The sequence below is a fragment of the Phocoena sinus genome, chromosome 18 (assembly GCF_008692025.1).
Source record: "Phocoena sinus isolate mPhoSin1 chromosome 18, mPhoSin1.pri, whole genome shotgun sequence".
In the NCBI taxonomy this organism is placed as follows: Eukaryota; Metazoa; Chordata; class Mammalia; order Artiodactyla; family Phocoenidae; genus Phocoena; species Phocoena sinus.
The window spans coordinates 71,571,232-71,593,305 of record NC_045780.1 but is presented as its reverse complement, the minus strand read 5'-3'; the positions used below and the strand labels follow the sequence as shown (position 1 = coordinate 71,593,305).

General features: G+C 42.7%; 1 protein-coding gene across 1 annotated transcript; it reads left to right on the top strand.

Annotated features, from left to right (window-relative positions):
* The first annotated feature begins 3,142 nt into the window (after positions 1–3,142).
* Positions 3,143–21,777, top strand: SLC10A2 (solute carrier family 10 member 2). The gene is made up of 6 exons (XM_032610908.1): positions 3,143–3,519; positions 10,193–10,311; positions 14,751–14,839; positions 16,036–16,211; positions 18,919–19,076; positions 21,620–21,777. Exons 1-6 carry the CDS (start codon positions 3,143–3,145, stop codon positions 21,775–21,777), a joined length of 1,077 nt encoding a protein of 358 aa, XP_032466799.1.
* The last annotated feature ends 297 nt before the right edge of the window (positions 21,778–22,074 follow it).

The window sequence follows — 22,074 nt, the reverse complement described above, 5'->3', positions numbered from 1 at the left end:
TGCTGCTGGTTTCTTGAAGACTGCCTATAGCTGAGCCCAGGGCATGAAGAAACTGAGCAGAAAAGATTGAAAAAGATGACAGTGGAAATCAAGCCCCAGCCTCCTGACGGCCCACTCAGGTGTGCATCTGTTCCCCGATTCTGTGTCGTAATGAAAGCAAATGATTTTTTTTTCATATTTAGATCTTTCCTGTTCATCCTGGTCTGATGCCTGAATTTGAATGCAGCTGAAGTTCAGGGTATTAATTAATTGTGAATCTCTCCGATACTTGAATAGAAGGCCTCTCGAGCCTTAATGTGCAAATTTATGCAAAAACAATGTGAAAATTAGAAATGCATTGGCACATTTGTTTTAACAGAACTGTAGCACTCTGTCTAGTCAAACAGACTGCTCATTTGCAAGTTGTCTATATGCAAAGCATTCTGCCCCTGGGAGCCTCAAATCTCCTTAGCAAGTCGTCTGAAATTTGAGCAGAGCTTTGTTCTGATCCTACCCTCTCTCTCTCCCTTCACTTTCTCTCCTGCGGACCAGAGGCTCAGTAGGCTTTCACCTGGCAACTCCAGGCACGGCCAGAACATGAAGCCCCTCCCGGGAAAAATCCTAATCCTTCACCCCACCCGACAGGACCCCAATTTCCCTTTCCAGACCAGACCCAGTGAAGTAAAACAGGCTGTTTGCGGGCAGGGCCTGGGCTAGCTTTCAGACTCTCGGGTGATGCTGGAGGTCAGAGTAGGGCAGCTGCTTGGACAGCTGACGGACCCTGGGTATGTATGTGTCAAGTGCATGATTCTGCAGCTCTGCACCAGGCTGCCCCTCACCGCCCCCCAGCTTGGCTGGAGAAGAGCCAGCACAGCAGGTGCCAAGGTGCAGCGGCAGGGGGCGCGTTCAGCTCATGAACTTACTCTCGGTGAGCCGAGAAGTAGGTCAGAGATCCGGAGATGCTAGGAGCCAGCCAGCAGGGCAGGGCCAAGCCACTCCACGCCTAGGAGTGGGAAGGGAGCCCTGACAGGAACGAGCTAGCTAATCATTTGGCTGTGGGAGTGAGAAGGGTGATGGGAGAGACAGAGGATCTCCAGGACCTAGCAAGCAGTCAGGCAGAGCTGATGGCAGCCCACCCATGCGGGGAAGGCAGCTGAGGAAGAGCGCTCCTGGGACAGGGGGCTGCACCAGCAGTGAGCGTGAGTCACTGTCACCCTTTGAGGACGGGGCTCAAGGTTTTCCCAGCAGCTCAATCCAAGATGAGGAGGCCATCGTCAGGGACCCCAGGGGCTGAGGCTTTTGGCTCAATTGGCTCCTCTGCTTGGTGGCCCCCCTGCTGCCCATAGCTCATGTTCATTCAAGTTATGGAATCAAGTTGCTCTGTAAACGCTGTTTTCAGGAAGTTCTTCAGTAAGTAAGTGACCAGTACATTCAATTTTTACCAGCTTGGGTGCAGTTAGGGTCACCCTCATGTCAGTAGCCTGAGACCAGTGTGGTCCCTGGGTCAGCATCATCACCGTGACCTGTGAGCTTGTCAGAAACGCGGACGCCTGAGGTCCACCCCAGACTTCCAGATTCAGAATCTGCCTTTTAACAAGACCCACCCGGGAGTTGTGGGCACGCTGAGTTTGGAGCAGCTCCTTTCTAAGGTATTTCTCTCAATCGCCTCCAAGCCAAACTGAGTTCCAGTATTTCCAGTTATCTGCTGGGTAACCTTGAATAAAGCACTTCATTTCCTAGGCTCTCAAGTCCTCATCTGTAAAATGGGGATGCTAACCCTATTTAAGGTGATTAAATTGAATAATAAATTAGAATTTGTCCTATAAACCGTGAATCATGATCCGAATATTCAATTTGTTTTGTTTTGTTTTGTTTTGTTTTGTTTTTTTGCGGTACGCGGGCCTCTCACTGCTGCGGCCTCTCCCGTTGCAGAGCACAGGCTCCGGACGCGCAGGCTTAGCGGCCATGGCTCACGGGCCCAGCCGCTCCGCGGCACGTGGGATCTTCCCGGACCGGGGCACGAACCCGTGTCCCCTGCATCGGCAGGCGGACTCTCAACCACTGCGCCACCAGGGAAGCCCCAAATATTCAATTTTATTCTTATGCCACATCCTGACCCAAAAATTGGATTATAAGCTCCTAAGAATAGGAAGAATCTCTCCTCTACTTCTTTTTTATCTTCCCTATATGCTGAGGACAGCTTTCTGCTCATAATACGTTTGACCATTTGACATGCACAGAAATCAACCTCCCTTGGAACCTCAGATTCCCGCCCCCCGCAAAACAATTTCTAATTTCCATTCCTGATGTCAAGCACAAAGAGCTCCCATCACTTTGACCTAATCCTCTGAGGTTCATCCCTCCAAATAATTGTATTGTCTCTTGCTATGCAGCACTTTGTTACCATGGCAACACATACATAATTGTGTGTGTAAGTAACTGAGGGGGGCTTTCCTGGCCGCCTTCCCACCAGACAGTACAGAAAGCATCCTACCCTCCTGAATGCTACTCTCCCACAGGTTTGCATCAAAACCCTACAAGTTTCTCAAACGTAAATATTCTTTATGCACACTATAGACCAATACACACAGACAGAATAATACAGTAGGAAAACTAGTAGGGGAGGAAATTGATGGTCTGGGTTCCAGCTCAGAGTCTGATACTAATCGGCAATTTGATTTGTCACAAGGCACTGGACTTCTCAGGACCCAATCGCCCCCCTTGCAAGGAGATGCTTTCCTGCGGCCTAACCCCTACAATGTTCTGTAACAGTCTGAGTTGATTTTAAGCGTCATTTAACTGAGATTATTGAACAAAGCTTCCCAGCATTAAACATTAACACAGCTCTTTTTATATGGCACAGTTCATTATCATGTCAATAAATGATTAATTAGAATTCTCTGTCTGGACCAATAATTTGGCAGGACTTTTATGATCCATAATTTGTGCTGTGTTGTAAGGTTACCTCTCGAAACTGACATACTAGCATTTATTGTTTTTTATTGCCTCTCTGAGGTGGCTTTTGAAGGAGACACCAGGTGACATATGTTTAAAAAGGGTTTAAGAGTTTGATGCAGTTGGAGTAGACAGTACTCATCTAGTGAGGAGTAGAGGACAAGCGCTTCTGTGGACTTCTGTGAGAATCTGAGCAGAAAAGCCAGCAATGAATAATTCAACGGTCTGTTTGGCCAACGCGACAGTTTGCGATGGCGCGTCCTGTGTGGTGCCAGAGGACGATTTCAACACCACTCTGAGTGTGGTCCTGAGCACGGTCTTAACCATCCTGTTGTCTCTGGTGATGTTCTCCATGGGATGCAATGTGGAAATCAAGAAATTCCTAGGGCACATAAAGCGGCCATGGGGCATATGTGTTGGCTTCCTCTGTCAGTTTGGAATCATGCCCCTCACAGGATTCGTCCTCTCAGTGACCTTTGACATCCTCCCCATCCAAGCTGTAGTGGTGCTCATCATGGGATGCTGTCCGGGAGGAACCACCTCCAACATCTTGGCCTATTGGGTTGATGGCGACATGGACCTGAGGTAAGATATCTAAACCTCCCAGTACTGCAATCACATTGAATTAATCTTCTCAGAAGCCTATGGCATTGTGAATGCCCGTCTGATCTGCCATTGATCTAGGGTCCAGCTAAGAATTGAAACAGGAGACGAAATGCCTTGACTCGCCTTCCTATGCAGCTGCTTAGCTCTGCGAATTTAGGGGTTCTATTTTGTGTTTGTGTTTTAAAATCTAACTCAGTTAACAAGGAGTTGTATAATTGCTGTTTCTCTTTGGGAAAAGAGTCAAAGTTTTTCAAAAAAAGAAATCCTTTCCAAGCCACAAGCTGCAGCTGAGAAAGTTTTCCTTGTTGGTATCAGAAAAAAAGAAAAACAAGAAACACTTTCTTTGTGGTGATCAGGAGCTTTGAATGCAATCGTGAAACTAAGTTGTTCATTAAAAGTTAGACCCTAGGATGAGACAACGGCCAAGCACAGCCAGTTTTTTGGACAAGCTTTTTCTTGGTATAAGGTGTAAGAAAGGTTTTGTACATTTGCTTCACTTCTACTGGCATTAAACAAAAAAAAATAAAGAAAGAAAGAAAAAAGAAAACCTCTACAACAGCTTTTTTAAAATTATGCTTACCTTCCTATAAAATAAACAGAAAATGGTTTCTCTGCTTCCCACAGAGTAATCTAAATTGCAATGCTTGCCCAATTCATCCTGTGCCAGTCTGAACTAGCACTGGAAAAAAAAAAAAAACGAATAGGAATAAGACAAAGCAGTAATGCAAGGACACCAGGAATTTTAACACTGCAAGTTGAATAGACAGATGTCTTTTTCCTTCCCTCACCATTCCTCATTTCCTGTGAAAGGTATGCCTTTCTGCAAACCTGCCAGGTGTCAGTGTAACGAGTGCTTATTAAATACTGTACAGTAGGCAATGGGCTCTGTGCATCACGTTGTAACAGTCAGAAGCAAGAAGCTCACGTGTAAAAACGTCAGACTGGATTCCAGGTTGATCCAGTTCCTAGTGGGCAACTGGAAGCCTGCCACTTGAGCCCGGCTGGTGAGGATTTCTCCAGAAGCTTTAGAAAAGCCATACAAACGATATACCTTCATGTGACATCTCTCTCCCATAAGGAAATACCATCTCTTCCTTGCAATAGATTTTTTTTTCTAAGGAAAGTCTTGTGAGGAGCAAAGGATGGCAAGTGCGCTTCAGGTTTAGTTCATCTGTGAACCACCCTATAGCGATAAGGCCTTGCTAGATTTCAACTTGGTGTGACCTGGGTGAAGGCACAGAGGTGAGAATTCTACAGGCAAGTTGAGGGGAGTGAACTGAACTGAATACAGGACTTTGCCACCAAACATCTTTTACATAATATTTGTAACTTTTTAAGAAAACAGAAGAGCCTTGTGCCTCCACGAAATGCCACACGTGTCATCATTCTGTAAGACAGAAAAGTGTGTGTGATGCTGAGTTGAGCAGCTACTGGGGCAGATTCCCTTCTGGGGGCTGAAACCGTAAAAACCTAACCTAAAAACTCTAAGTTACACTTTCCTGTGGTTTTAAGGAAATCTTAGTTCTCTGTAAACAGGAGATGATTATGTAATCTTATCTCCCTCGCATAACAATTCCTGTAAGACATAAGAACCAGAATTAGAATTTGAAACCTTGGTGGAAAACCCCCAGCTGAATCAGTATAGGTGAATCCTTCAGCAAGTCCTCTAATGGGACACGTGGCACTGAAAATTGTTAATTTTCATTCTAGAAAGTGTGCACTCCACAGATCTCCCTTGTCTTGTAAACAACACCAGCACACATCCAGTGCAGTCATCACCTCTCTAGCAACTTCACCTATCCGGAACTCAAACAAGACCCAGTGAAAGACTCTGCACACCCAAAGTAAATCATTCTTCATCTCATAGACGTTCCTCACACAGCACCCACTTACTCTCCCGATTGTAAAGCTCTAAAACTTTTTCCCAGCACAGAGGATGAAAAACAAGAAGTAGGGTGGAGCAAGTTGTTAGAAGGGGCAGGCCTATGTCCCACAGCAGCCAGTGGCCCCAAAAGCGTGACTGCAAAGGAAAAGATCAAAATGCCTCCAAAGCGAAGAAGCTAAGTCAGAAAGCAGAGCAGCTCTGCATCAGTATTTTAGGGACAAACAGCTCTGTAAGCATATCACCCAGAAGACATCACCGCATTTTAGTGGAACAAGTAATAACGATAACCCACGATCACTGAAAGGACGTTAAATTACGCCTCTAGGAAGATGATGACATTATGCATTGCACGTGTTAGAGGAAAAACTGTTGAAATATTTCTTCAGAGCAAATTAAGAAAGTGACACCTCAGCTACTGGCAAACAGTTTTCCAACACTTTTTCTTCTTCTGGAGTGAGCAGTGGATAACTAAAGTCTCATGATCATTTATGTAGATACAATTCTATCTACCCTTTATATTTCCGATTCTGTCCTCTTGGAACTTTACCTTCTCCATTTCTACTTGAACTCTAGCAATGGCAGCCAAGATATGACTGTTTATACCAACAGGTATCTGCACTAGTTGAGCAGATACCATATAACACCGGCAAAACAACTCCATCTGGCTTTAACTTCCTGGATGTGGTTCCTGGGAGAAACCGAATCATCTCCCCTTCACGCTGTCATCTCTTCCCAAACCTGGGAAACCATTGCATTCTGCAGTCTCTGGTGACTTCAACACAAACACACACACACACACACACACACACACACACACAAATAGCAAAAAAAGCAGACCTTACTAATGGAATCCAAGTAATATTTCAGCTCCTTCTTAGACCACTCCAGCCTAGAAAGTTGTGGGAATCTGATCCGTGAACAAGTATTTTCACCTGTTCTAGCTCTGCCGTGGGCGCATTATGAACAAAATGTCTCAGGGAGAAATGAAGGTGGTGCTCTCAGGTGAATTTGCTGGTGGCCCACAGTTTGGGGAACAAACACAGAGACTTCCACCCCCTTGTGTCTTCTGTATACCCAAAGACTCCCCACTTTTTAATCTTTCCTTTCTTTAGCAATGGCCTCGGTCACACCACACAAGGATTTTCCTTTATTTTTTTAAATTTTTGTTGGAGTAGAGTTGATTTACAATGTTGTGTTAGTTTAAGGTGTACAGCAAAGTGAATCAGTTATACATACACATATATCCACTTTTTTTTCTTTGGATTCTCTTCCCATACGGAGTATTGAGTGGAGTTCCCTGTACTACACAGTAGGTCCCTATTAGTTACCTATTTTATATATACTCGTGTGGATATGTCAGTCCCAATCTTCCAATTTATCCCTCCCCAACCTCTTAACCCCTGGTAACCCTAAGTTTGTTTTCTACATCCATGACTCTACTTCTTTTTTATAAATAAGTTCATTTGAATCCTTTCTAGAGATTGTCATACTGAGCGAAGTAAGTCAGACACTGAAAGACGAATGTCATATGATATCGCTTATATATGGAACCCATTATCCTTTCTCTGACTTCTTCTTTGGGGAATCCCTGCCTATGCATCCTTTCTTCAGTTTCCCCCAGTTCCTTCACTGCTATGCACTGTCTACACTCCCTTTGATTATTTTCTAGATTTAAGAGTTTCTAAGTCTTCCTACTACAACCTTTGTTCTTTTGCCGAATGTTGGTTGTATTTTTCATCTTCCAACTTTGTGTTCACTGTTATTTTAGTTGTTCGAAATCCCTGACCCTCTGGCTTATCACAAATTCAAAGCAGTTCTTCCCATTTCAATGACACAAATGTCCAGCTCCTCTCTGACCTAAGAATTAATCCAACACTATTTGAATTCCCCTTTATTTTCCCTCAGAGGAACCAAGCTTCGTTTTGCTCTGCAGCATTTCTTTTTATTTACTAGCTAACATTTAGTGGACACTGTTAGGGGCCACTCACAGTATAAGTCCTCTAGGTGTATTTTAATCCTCATACTAATCCTCTGAGGTTAGTACTATTATTTTCTGCCTTTAATAGATGATAAAATTAAGGCTCCTATCCTTGACAGAGGTCATAGTCAGTACACGTGAGAGTCAGAATCGGAATCCAGACCTATTCACTTAGCCCTGTCCGGACTCTTAACCTCTGTTCAACACTATTCCTGTCAGTCATCATGTCTCCGCCTTCTAGCCCCACCTGTATACACTTCTTTTGATCTTTCAAACTTGGTGTTTCACTTCTAATATGATTATAATCTTTGCATTCCTTATCACGGACTTCACCAAATTCCTCAGCATTCACTGAATTCTCATTTATTGCTTCCAAAAAGAAAAAAGAAGGAAAACAATTCTCCCTGGCAATAAATAGGACTAAGGAAAGAATTTAAACCAAGAGATTTTTTTCTGATGTTTTCTCTTATTCCAATATAAATGCAGGGTATAGTGTTTCCATTGTTGACATCTTTGCTCTTTGTAGAACTTCAAATTTTTTATGTAAGATGATTTCTCCTTGCTAATTTTTTCTCCTACATTGTTCCTTAAAATCGTTTATCTGAGTTGGTTTTCATCTCATTTGGAGTGGCTCTGGCCATCTTTCCTCTTGCCTCTCTGCAGCATCTCATGGTCAATGTGGCCACTGAATCTAAACCACTCCCTTCTCCAACTCCTGTTTTGTCGCTTCTCGTGGGCTTTAAGAAACCATTCTTGCCAAACTCAAGCCAGGACAGAACTTCATAAGTTGTCTTAGCAATGAGACAGAATTGAAGCTTTCAGAAGGAAATTTGAAAGAAAAACAAGGGGAGAAACAGACTTCCTTCTAACAGTTGTTCTCATGGTTTCAAACAAAAAATGGTCAGCCTTCTCTTCATTGTGATGCAGGTAATGAACACTGCCCCCCCCTCCACCCCCATCCCATCATCTCCACTCTGGAAAGCATATTGGATGCACTGGAATAAAAGTAATTTTATTATGGGGATAACTTTAAATCCATCCTAATTTATTTCTTTAAATAAAAGATGAAAAGGAGAATGGCAAAGGAAGAGAGAGAGGGGAAAAGCAAACTCCAGGATCTTACTTATAAGTGGGACAAAGCACTATTCGTAACAAATTAACTTATTATTCTGGTGTGGAACTCTGCCTTTAGCATCCTATTGCATATCTAAATTAAGTTAACGTGTCACCATAACAGATCGAACTTCTTGGAAATGCTTTACATACATCCCCAGCACTGGTTATTGTTACACAATTTTAGCTCTACTAAGACAAGTATTTTCTTCTAAATCCTTTAAACATGTCTTAAGCGACTTCATTCTGGTTTTTAAAAAAATGATTATTATGCAAGGCAAGCCCCCTGATAAACACCGCCCCATCCTTCATTTTGCCAAAACTGCTTAGTTAGATGCAATGAAACGAGCTTCCTCACCTCCAGCTATTTTCCTTAGCAATGTGTAGGGTGGTTTGTGGTTTTGGGTTGTTTTTCCGGAGGGAAGGCAGATGTTGTAAATAACTTAATATTTCCTTGAAGTCCACATATAATTCCTTTAAGAACTTACTACTCTGATAGTCTCAGTGCTACGGCTATTAGAGAAAGGGCCTTTCAGAAAAATCTCTCTAGCTTCCTGATTCTGTATTATGCTGAAACACAACACAGACATACACACACACACAATGGCTGGATAGGGTTAGGGTTAGGGTTAGAGTTAACTGGCTTTTAATGAGCGCCTTGCGTTATTCTAAGTACTGGACTCATTGGGTCCCTTAGTCCTCACAGCCTATGAGGTAGTGATGATTATGATTTTTTTCATTTCACAGATAAGGAAACTGGCAAAGGGAACTCAAGTAAATTACCCATAGTCATAAACGTGGCCACGCCTGCTTCCAAGCCAGCCAGTGTCCGGCCCAGCCGTTTAAGGGCTCTGTTTCCCAGGAAGAGAATATGCCCCCATACACAGGGCACTTTTCAGGGACCAAAAGACCCGCTACCCAAAACCTCTCCTCCATCCGCTGCAGTAGTGCTAAAAATAGCATCACTCCATGCCCTGCACTCCAAAGCCAAAGTCCACTTGCTCAACCGTGTCCACTCACTCAAACACTGATGCTTCAGGAGGAGCGCTACCCGACCCTGGCGCTACTGGGCACCATCTGCTAAATTTCTTAGCAGAACTAGAACCCAGGCCCACCCTGCCTGCTTGCATGTTTTGCTTGGTTTTTGAAGTCAGCGTCCTCTCCTTCTCTCAAGCTTCGGGCGTTAGGGGAATAATCTGTCTGCTTTAAGGAAAGACATTGAGGCTTCCTCCCTTGGACGTGCATTCTCCTCCAGGGGCCATGGAGGCCCGTCTCATCCCGAGCAGACACAGCAAAGCCCCTGATGTCTTGGCGGGTATAAATGTGTCTGCTGTTCTCTGATTGGAGGTTCGAAGGGTGGCATGTCCAAGCACCTTGTACCTTGTTTAACAATGAGTTTATACAGTCACAGAGTATCTTCTCTGATCCTTGAGAACCAATGGGGAGGGAGGGGTGGCACAAGACAAAGTAGAAAGACACGAAATACAGATCTCACCATCTTGCCCCCGGTGTGGCCCTGCACAGACCAGGGTACGTGTGTATTTCTGTCCATCGGACCGGATGGTGCTGCCGGCGGAGGGTCTTCGGCAGGACTTTCTAATCACGCACCGAAAAATGAAACAACCTCTCCCGTAGAAAACCCAGGTGGCTGTATCACCCTGCCCGTTTCCTTTCAGCATCAGCATGACCACATGCTCCACGCTGCTTGCCCTGGGGATGATGCCGCTGTGCCTCTTGATCTATACCAAAATGTGGGTCGACTCCGGGATAATCATAATTCCCTATGATAAAATAGGTAAGTCATCGCTCCACGAGATTGCTTACCCCGGCCCTCCTCCCCTCTGCTTGTCCCTGGGTAGATCCTCAGGCCAGGCTCAGACCCAGCTAGACCTTACCGCTCGCACCAGCAGTAGTTTGTGCCCAGTTAGGATTTCAGGACCAGTCTCGCCTGCGTTTGAATGAGGGTTGGCCGAATGTGAATTCTAAAGCTTGACGCCGTGGGAGAACCGGTTTTGTCCTCCACTGAAATCACCAGGGAGGTGCTGACGGAATGGACCCCCGTGCACAGCCATCTGGACCTGAGGAGGCTGGGGCTGCCGACGCACAGGAGGCTCTGTCCTTCCCTTATCCCAGGGCTCAGCTGGTCCAGGGTGCTCCGGAACACTCATATTGAACAAATACAAAAGGCATTCTATTTATGGTTTCAAAATAGGGCATCCAGTAAGCAATGGCCACGAGAACCCTCCACACATAAATAGTGAGTTCCATGAGAAACACACTATTGATAACCCTCCACTGGGAACCACGTCGTGATTCAGAAGTTGATCTACTGGCCCAGCTTGTGTACCAGGCCCTGGGAGTCAAATGTGCAAGTTATATCTCTGTCTCCACTCAGCTCCCAGATGGTCACCCCCAGTCCCAAAGGGCTTTATTTCCTGTTTCTGGGAGAACAAATATTGGTGGGAGGTCAAGTCATTGGTGGAACATGGGGTCAAGGGCAGGACAAGATAGTTCCTGGTCTACCCAAACCAAGCATCTGCTAGAACCACGGTCATCAAAGATGAGATGTAGGGGCTTCCCTGGTGGCGCAGTGGTTGAGAGTCCGCCTGCCGATGCAGGGGATACGGGTTCGTGCCCCGGTCTGGGAGGATCCCACGTGCCGCGGAGCGGCTGGGCCCGTGAGCCATGGCCGCTGGGCCTGCGCGTCCGGAGCCTGTCCTCCGCAACGGGAGAGGCCACAACAGTGAGAGGCCCGCGTAACGCATAAAAAAAATAAAATAAAATAAAAAAAAAAAAAAAAAAAAAGATGAGATGTAAGTGAACTAGTACCTCAGTACCAATGGCCAGCTACTTGACATGCTAAACAGTCTTTTTTCAGCTGACCTTGCAGACCAGTGTCTCCCTGATGGGCTGCCTCAAAGAGGTGCAGGGGTCCTGTGGAAGGGAACACGTGAGCAAAGACTGAACAGTGCCTCAGAAAGATGTTTGTAAACAGGGTTCCTGTTGACATGGGAAGCTGGACTGGATGGCTTCCATTTCTAAGAAAAACTGTTTCTGTGATAAAAACATGATTCGGGTCTACACAACTGAGTTAGAACAAACTTTGGAACACTCATGGGGGACAATCTGTTTTGCAAAATTTTCACACAGAGTCTACTCTATTCCTACCATGGCCATTAGACATCCTCCCCACACATACAAAAAAGTGGTCCTTTTCGGCACACCTTGTTCAGTGTGGGATTTCTCCTCACGTGGTCCTTCTACAGACCCCAGGGAGCTCCTTCCTATCAGATGTCATCTCCTGCAAGCAGGCTTTAGGGTGACCCTGTACAGCCACCTGCCTGCGCCTCTGCTGCTCAACTCTCAGTCTGCTCCCTGGGAGGACACCTTCCTTCGAGGAAAAGAGTGCAGTTTGCTTGAGTGGTGTGCACTGTAGGCCTCTCACAGAATGTGTCTGCTGAATGAGGAGCTTTAATTCTATATTATTTGTTGTTGAAGAAAAAAATGTAAGCCTTAAAATAGTCTCCTCTTGATAGCATTCCCTCCTGGAAAATGCCCCATGGCAATATTGGGAAATTCTAACTACAGTGTGAATGACTGATAGCACCTTCTTCAATGTGAATAAATTTTGAAAGGAAGAGAAAGTGAGTCATTAGTACCTGAAAGGAGGAAAAGGTCATCCTATGAGGCATAAAGGGCAAAAAGAAAAGAAAAAAGAAAACAGAAGGGGAGAGAAATGAAGAGGAAAAGATAAAAAGTTTTAAAATGAGAGTTTGAAAAAACAAAAGTATTAACTCTGCTTAGTCACCATTTTGTCCTTGTCCTTTTTCCAACCTAACCTTCTTGCTACCCTTTAATGTAGAAAATACACAACCTAATTAATTCACAAGATGTTTTCGATACTTTTCAATGAGGCAATTAAGTAAGGCTGGGGGTATGTGTTTAATTTGTCCAAGATGACCAGGGAGCTGGAAATAAGCCTCAGCCTGCTCTCCACTCTGCTCCGTTGGCCGGCCTATTGGGCCCAGTTTCCGTACGGTGCTCATCACGTTCTGATGATTCAATAAACACCCCCTGAGCCCCTTCAGATGGTGACATCTAAATGGAGGAAGGAGGCAGCTTGCGCAGCTGGTACCACTGCAAACACTGCAGAAAGCTCCCATGCCACCTCTTCCATCCCCTGCATGTCTAGGACCACAACCCGTGTATCCACTTCCCCATCTGATTCTCACAACAGCAACATGCATTAGACATAATTCTACCCACTTCACAAACGAGGAAACTGAGGCTGGGAGGCTTAAATGATTCACCTGGTTCTCACAGTTTGCGAATAAGGTTCAGCTCCGAGTCTGTCTGGCTCCAAGTTCTACCCCATGACTCTGTTTCCCACTCGCTTTTCTTCTTTTTTCTTTGTCCCTTTCTTCCCTCCTGTACCTGCCGCGTAACCTTGATTACAGAGCAAGCTATGGGAACAGTGCAATTGTAAGCGATGCTCTCTCATCTCAATGGACAGGCATTTGCCACAGAGAGCTCAGGCACGTCGTGGGGAATAAGAAACACAAATCTCTAGGCCTCTGGAGAGTAAAGAATTCCAGGTGGGAGTCACACACTCTGAGTGGGATGAAGGGCAAAGAGTGTCTTTTCCAGCCAACTTTGAGTCCCGGAAAATCTTTATCCGGTCTCGTCTGGTCAAGAGGGGAAATGCAATTCTGCCATTATCTTTGGCCACTGGTCCTGCTTGTGTGTTTATCTGGTAGCCTTGGGCTGCCCCCAAGAGATTAAGACTCAGCAAAGAGGGGCCAAACACGGGCTGGGCTGCCTTTGCACAGATCCAACACATGACAAATACATTACCAAAACCTAACCGCACTCACATTCCAATCACAGTATTGGCACCCAGATTTAAGCGACCGCAGTGCAACCAATTTGTATCAAGACGGCTTTCCTTTAAGGCCTACAAACATCCATTTAGGGAATAGTCTGGACACCCAGAGGAGGAAGTCTCCTCCCAAAGTAGCAGGATGTAAGGATACCCAAAGGGGATTCTTCTGCGGGCTCTAACCAGCACATCCATCAGTGACCTTTTTCATTTCCTTTATTCCACCATTTTCTCCTTACTCTTTCATCCCTAAATTTGTTTTTTCTTTTCCTGCTCTTGGTACCCTTAGCTATTACTTAATCCCATTGAGTAATTTCTGGGAAAAAGTAATTGCAGACCCTTATATCCCCAGGAGGGCCAGAAGGCTACAAAGACATATGTCTTCATCACTGTTATATTCATTCTAAATTGGTATTTACAGCCCTGGAATCTAGAATCCATTTCCCAGTCCTAGTTCAATCTACTCCAATACCAAACAACAACCACTCTCAGAATTTCATTATTCGATTCCACTTTCTCCTAATACTTTAAAAGGATGTTTGAAAGAGAAACAGCCTGTGAGAAGTTAGAAGTTGTTTGGTGCCATATTATATAAAAGCAGCCATCGGACAAATGAGTGTTAAATAACATGGAGAAACAAACCACATGTCACAAGAACAGCAGTAAGTTTAACACAGAGAAACTGAAGCATGACTCTTTTATCTGGCTGGGTGAGCACATTCCTGCAAAGAATTATAATTACTTGAGAGGTCGACAAATATGTTATCTCATGGAAAATTTAAAGCATGCTTTTTCAACCTATTCTTTCACTTCTCTGCTGCAGATATGAATCACCCAAGTCAGTCTTAACCGGAAATCATTAGCCACAAGATGCCTGGAGAATTTGGAACTTTTTTCTTTTATTTCTACTACCGTGAAGTAACAGACATGTTAAATATCATCTTCGTACACCCCAAGAATACACACACACACACACACACACACACACACACATACTTTGAAAAGGTATTTTTCCTAGGATATCAAGATCCCAAGGCCACATAAGCCAAGATTCTGACCAATTGAAACTAAAAGATATTGATTGGCAGTATAAAGAACTCTAAAAAAAATTAATCCAGGATTTAGGGAAAGGACTTATATCATCAATATTATCAATTTTCCACCAGAACTATTGAATTATTTACTGGAGTAGGTAAAGAAGTAGAGTTTGGGGGGTGGGTTGTTTTTTAAATTATTCAGTGTATTCAGGAAGGGAGCCTGATCTACCTCCTAAACGTTCTTTGGGGCCGCTTACTCTTGTTTTGCTCTTGGCTGTGCTGTATTCTGTTGATCAAATTGCCCTCTGTCACCTTCAGGTATATCTTTGGTGGCTCTTATTGTTCCTGTTTCCATTGGAATGTTTGTTAATCACAGATGGCCCGATAAAGCCAAGATCATACTTAAGGTAAGTGTGCCATGCCACAGGCAGCATGGTCAAGTGCCCCAGAGTGCACACTGCAGTGATGGGTCTCTCCATCTACCGAACTGGTGTTTCTCACTGTATTATAAAGCCCCTTCTAGAGGGTCTTAAAGTTATTAGACATGCAGCCCACTCTTCTAGAACACCCTTGAACCTAGGGGTAAGACAGGAATTGTCTTACCACAACCACAGGGCAAGTTTCTATCCACGCTCTGAGATTCCCAATGCAAACTTTACCTCTTGGTTTTATTCTACTCTGTACACTGACGGCACTTTGCTTTTATCTCTGTTATGTGGGTTTGTATTATAAAATATATCGAGACAGCTGTCTTAGAAAAGAAATCGTACCTTTCTTATCCCTGTATCTATATGGCCAGTTCTGTACCTGGCAATTGGTAGATTTTTATATACACATTTATACATACATAAAAATAATAATATATAACTATATATATAAATGATGATATACACAATTAGCAACAATTCATTCCCTTTTACCAACTATATTCTAGCCACCTGATGGAGATAGACAATATAGATGATATAGACAAATATAGACATGGATAGATTCCACTTCTCATGGGGGCAAAATAAGGCACTTGGTGTCCTCTGTTTCTCTGGACCAGAAAAAAAAATGTTAACATCCCCGATTTTTTTTTAATGTGAAAAGGAGAAAGCAATAACAGTGTTTTGTTTGTCCATGCCTTTTTAACTTTTATAGAATTTTTATCTCCATTTTCTCATTATCATAACAATCATAAAATGTGACTCAGGTAAGATTTCATCCTCAATTACAGATGAAACATCTAAGACTCAGAGAGGTTTCATGATTGACCTAAGGAAGGCAGGCAGGAGGACTTGAATCTGGAAGCCAGCTCTTCTAGTTCTTATTGGAGTGGGTTTTCTTCCTCTCTGACAAGGATAATTTGCAACTAGAACATCTTCTTCAGGCTGAGTACGGACTCTCAATTGCTCCTGTTAATCTTCTTAAAGATTAAACCGTGGGAAAAGCTCCAGCATTTCTGGTGGGTCTACCGCGGCCATCGGGCAAGGGTTACACAGAAAGGTCACTTATTCTCACTTTCCCAGAGAGAAAGAGATGCTTAGGCTTCTTCTCTGACGAGAATATTTGCATTTGCATTGCCTCACGATTGCTGCATCTGCTTGTGTCTTTCTTGCAGGTTGGGTCCATCACAGGCGTCTTGCTTATTGTGCTCATAGCTGTGGTCGGAGGAGTACTGTACCAGAATGCCTGGATCATTGAGCCCAAACTCTGGGTTATAGGAACCCTATTTCCCTTGGCCGGTTACTCCCTAGGGTTTTCTCTGGCCAGAATAGCTGGTCAGTCCTGGCACAGGTATGGTGTTTTGGTAAATCAGACTAGGAATCTGCTTCTGTAATAGCTGCTGTATTTGTTTGCTAGGGCTGCTGTAACAAAGCACCACAGACAGTGGCTTAAACAACAGAAATGTGTCTCCCAGTTCTGGAGGCTAAATGTCCAAAATCAATGTCAGCAGGATTGGCCCTTTTGGAGGGATAAAGAGGATCCGTTCCAGCCTCTCTCCTTGGCTGGTAGATGACCATCTTCTAGCTATTTCTCTCCACATTGCCTTCCTTCTGTGCATGTCTCTGTGTCCAAACTTCCCCTTTTTATAAGGACACCAGTCATATTGAATTAGGGTGCATCTGAATCACCTTTTCTTAGCTAATCGTATCTTTAGTGACCCTATTTCCAAACAAGGGCACAATCTGAGGTAAAGAGGGTTAGGACTTCAGCATATGCATTTGGGAAGATACAATTCAACCTACAACAGCTGTACATACTGATGCAGATTCAAAGTTTCTCACCTGTAATAACACTACCCTATTTCTGAATACATCATTCTATACAGACTCATTCATCCCTAAATTATGCCAAGTCCCCCAGAAAGAAAACACTGACTGCCTCTGTTTCTGTTCAGATCCTCCTGGATCATTCCCCCTAGGTGCAAGTTGGCCTCTTCCATTGTCACACGTCCTTATTCTCCAAACAAAGTGACTTCAACCGAAGCACCCAGGTTGGCCTTGTGATCCACAAGGGTTCCTCAGGCCAGAAACAGGATGCACTCATGATCCACAAAGTGCTGGATATTAGAACTTGTTTTAGCATGTATGGGCTTTCCTCTCCGACTAGAGCATCGGAATCAATAGGCAGAGAGAAAAGCAGGTGTCGGAGCTGGTACGTGTATGAGGGCAGGGACGAGGTGGGAGGTACTGGACAAGGGAAAGGGTGTGATGTGAGTCAGGCTGACCCACCACTCACCCACAGTGGAACCCCACGCCAGGCACTTACTCTTCCTTTGATTTTCTCATCTGTGGGATGGGGCCAGTAATGCCCACCTTGCAGACTTTTGATCAAGATTTAACCAGAAGAACACAACCAATTTAACAATAAAACAACTATGACAAATACTCTCCCTTGAGTGTTTTCTCAGCCTCTGCTCTGTGCTCTGCTCTGTTACCAAGGACATAATTAAAAAGAGTGACACGAACCCCCTCTGCCATTTATGGAACATTACTATAAATGAGCCTGCTCCTTTCAGATATATTTTTTAATTTTTATATATATATTATATATATATACACACACATATACATGTATATATCTGCTTTCAATGTGTATATCTTTATTCAACATTTAATTTTATTTTATAAAGAAATATTTAATCAATATTGTATTTAATAAGGATATATTGCTTATTAATAAACGCTATCCATATACTAAATATAATATAAATAATCTCTGTGTATATATGCACATATAGAAATAGATGACACAGATACTTCCACTGCTCAGAGGGCAAAATAAGCTAATTGGTGTTCCTTGTTCCTCTGGACAAGAAAATACTATAATCCCCAATTTTTTTAATTTGAAAAGGAGAAAACAGTAACAGCGGCTTTTGTTTACATAAAGCTTTTTAACTTTTGTAGAGGTTTATGTCCATTTTCTCATTATCATAACGATCATAAGGGTGACTAGAGCAAGATTTTATCTATGTATATGTAGAGAAAAAGTGATAAAACATTTATTTATATTATAATGTATTATCTAATAATATGTTAATGAGTTACATATTTGTTTAATATAAATAAAACTATATAGTGAATAAATACATACATTAAAAACAGATATATGTATACGCACACACATATGTACTTGTCCTCATATCTGCTTTTTTTCCGGAGTAAATATTTTTTTAAATTGAGGCTTAATTGGCAATGTTGTGTTAGATTCAAGTGTACAGCAAAGTGATCGTTATACACATATGCATATTATTTTTCAGATTCTTTTCCTTTATAGGTAATTACGAGATACTGAACATAGCTCCCTGTTCTAGACAGTAGGTCCCCTTGCTTTTCACCTATTTTATATATAGTTTGTGTATCTATTAATCCCAAACTCCTAATTTATCCCTCCCGCCCCCCGCTATCCCCTTTGGTAAGGGTACGTTTTCTACGTTCATATCTGCTTTTTTTTTTTTTAAACAGCAGTCGGGAAGTCTGCTTCCCGACTATTGATTATACTCCATCTTTATTGGAGTATAATTGCTTTACGATGTTGTGTTAGTTTCTGCTTTATAACAAAGTGAATCAGCTATACATATACATATATCGCCATATTCACTCCCTCTTGCGTCTCTTTCCCACCCTCCCAATCCCACCCCTCTAGGTGGTCACAAAGCACCGAGCTGATCTCCCTGTGCTATGCGGCTGCTTCCCACTAGCTATCTATTTTACGTTTGGTAGTGTATATATGTCCATGCCTATCTCTCGCTTTGTCACAGCTCACCCTTCCCCCTCCCCATATCCTCAAGTCCATTCTCTAGTAGGTCTGTGTCTTTATTCCTGTCTTACCCCTAGGTTCTTCATGTCTGTCATACAGAGTGAACTAAGTCAGAAGGAGAAAGACAAATACCATATGCTAACACATACATATCTGCTTTTAATGTTATACAATAACAAAGCAAAACAAGTACACCCCAAACAAACAATGAAAACACAGGTTCTCGGAACATTTCTTTCAGGTGCCGAACAGTTGCTTTGGAAACAGGGATGCAGAATACACAGCTGTGCTCCACCATCGTCCAGCTCTCCTTCACTACCGAGGAGCTCAACCTCATATTCACCTTCCCACTCATCTACAGCATCTTCCAGCTCATCATGGCAGCAATATCCGTAGCACGTAAGGAACACTGATCATCACATTTCATTGTGATGTGCTTCTTTGAGAAATCCTGGAGTTGCTAGTATGGCATTTTTTAATTCCCTTTTTCTGGCAGTGAAATCAGCAGGTGGGAAAGGCCACCGATAATATTATCACGACTTCCCGACTGCTGATGAAAATAATTATAATCTTACCAAAACGTTCTAGTAAAGGGTATTTTTAAGTGAAAAGTAAGGGAGGTTGATTCTCTCCACTGACTTTCTTTTTCTCAGTAATTAAGGAGCATATTAACCTGTTAGGACCATTTTATAGTGTGCCTTCCTACCTGCTTCCAGGAACCCTGAACTGGTCATTTTTCTCAAATCATCACCTTGATATGCTTAGTATATATGTAGGATATTTATCAGAAAATTAGTATACAAGGGATGTTTATCAGGCTAAGTTATATTGGAAGACATGTATGTATGTGCATATATGTGCGTATATATATATATTTTTTTATAATAACCATACAATTGAAATAGTTGAAGCAAACGTTCTTTATTTCAAGTACTAAGAATAGCCAACTTGATTTTTAATTTCACTCTAATGTAGCATATAGCTTTGATCCATTAGCCCCTGCCACCTGCTGGCTTTCACCTACTTGAAACTTTTCTTTATATTTTGTTTTCTAAGGACTGGTCATATTTGACCTTTATTTTCAAATTCTGGGGTTTTTTTGGGGGGGGGTTGGTTTAATAAAGAAACTTCCTCTTAAAGCTTAGTGGCATTTTAATGAGGATCGTATAGTGAAAGTGAATGAAAAAATAATATGACTCTTAAGTGATACAATGACCAGAGGTACACTTTTGTATAGGTTGAGGTTTGGTTTTTCACTTAGCTCCAACAGATGTTTAACTGGCCCATAGGAGTTAATCACTCTCTGTGCTATCATCTTGAATGTCATTCCCGAAGCAGAGTTGTCCTTTCCAGTACAGGACCCTCTGGACCCATTAGAAACGTTCCACTGACTTATCACTGGCACAGGAGGGAGGGCTCCATGGCCTAATTACCTTGTTTACCTGTATGATGGAGATGTACCAAGTTTGGTACACTGTGGGATTTTCCCAAATAATACTAGTGGTGTCTACTAGCCAAACCAGAGAAAGTAGATTGGTGATAGGACAATTACATAGATTTACTAGTTAAATAACTAATTCAAAAGGGATTAGTAGATAAGCTGAAGGAATAATGGAAAAGTGGGCAATAGTATTGCTCTTGTATTTTCCCACAGTTTTAGCAGCAAGAATGAAAACAAGGATATGCAATGCCTGGAAACATATTTTGGTGTAAGGATTGGAAGTCTAAATACTTTGGGGGACAAGAAAAGGAAAGAAGGAAGGGAAGAAGGAAGGGAGGGAAATAAATAGTTTGGTTAAATAAAATCAGTGATAAGTTGAGGGATTCCCGGCTCAAAACAGTTTATAATAAAAGTGTTGGGATATTGTAATTAACCACAAGCTCAAATCAATAGAGTCAATAGCTCAGTGGCTTCGAAACTAATATATTAGTAGAAGGGCAGAGACCAACCAAGGGGATATTGACCTTGACATATTAAGACCTTGGAAGCAGGCTATTGTCTCTCTCAGCTGTGTATCATCACAAGAGTTACTGTTTACTGAGCACTTACTACTCTGGCAGGGCTGTGCTAGGCCCTTTACCATTTTATCTCACAATTGCCCTATGAGATAGACAGTATTATTATACCAATTTTAAGTGTGAAGTACTGGAAACTGAAGGTGCCAGTAAATAATACTTTCTTTTCCCCTGTAGCCTTTGGAACCAGATGAGAAGTAGAAGAAAAAAGAATCAGATATTTAGATAACAAAATAGCACTTTTATTATAGATAAAGCTTAATTAAAAAATATGGCTCAAAACAACGACCACATGGGCTTGGTAATACCGTCCCTCTCCGCTGCTTCCTACATGTGCATTTAGCACACACATACACACATCAACTGCAGGCCAGGCTGTCCAGGTGTGAGCTGACCTCAAATATATGCTGAGAAATGGCTGCCACCAGGGACTAGCAGCTTCATGGAAGAAAGGAAGGCTGGTCACCCATCAGCCAAGGCTCCCCCATCATAGGAAAGAGAGAGTGAAGGCTGGGAGAGAGTTATTCCAGCTCAAGTCCTCCAACACAGACCAGTAGACCAAGGTCCTGACAACACCCCTTAGCTTGTAGCATATTACTGAGGACTAGTGCATAACTGGGAGACAGTAGGGACAGAATAAACGTTGCTGTTGTTGTTACTGGTGAGTACCACCTACAGGGCTGATGCCTGCAGAAATCAGGTGAGCAAATAGCCCTTAACTGTGTGCTAGGTCTTTCTGAAGTGCAGTCACCCCTCTTACCATGAGCGATCATGGAACAAAGAATGGTGATCACGCTCTCTAAGTAGCCTCCAGCCCACAGAAAATGCCAACTTCTTTTTGAGACATAGATTATAATCACTGTCCAAAGTAAGTTTGTAACTTATTATTATGAAATTTGCTTAACCTGCTGTGTATTGTTTTCTAGTCTATGTAGCATACAAGAAATATTACAGAAAAAACAATATGGAACTTCCAGAGGGCAAAGGCAATGAACCAGTCCCTGAGTCATCATTCCAAAAGGAGAATGAAGGATTTCAACCAGATGAAAAGCACACACCAGTGGACCAAAAGGAAAAATTCTAAAGAACACGCTTCAGCTATAACAATATTTAATTATTTGTTTTGATGGGATATTTGGCAGAAAAAACGTTAAGGAGAAAATTTAAGTTTGAATTGAATTCATGTATTGGTTTTGGTACCATGTGACTGGTGGTCCAAATCCTTAATGTGACAAATATTTATACATATATACATATATACATATATATATATATATATATATATATATATATATATATATTCTGTCTTTGAATATGCCCCCAAAATATCCTCAAACCTCAGACTAAACCCAACATAAGAAACACTGAGAATTTAATAACC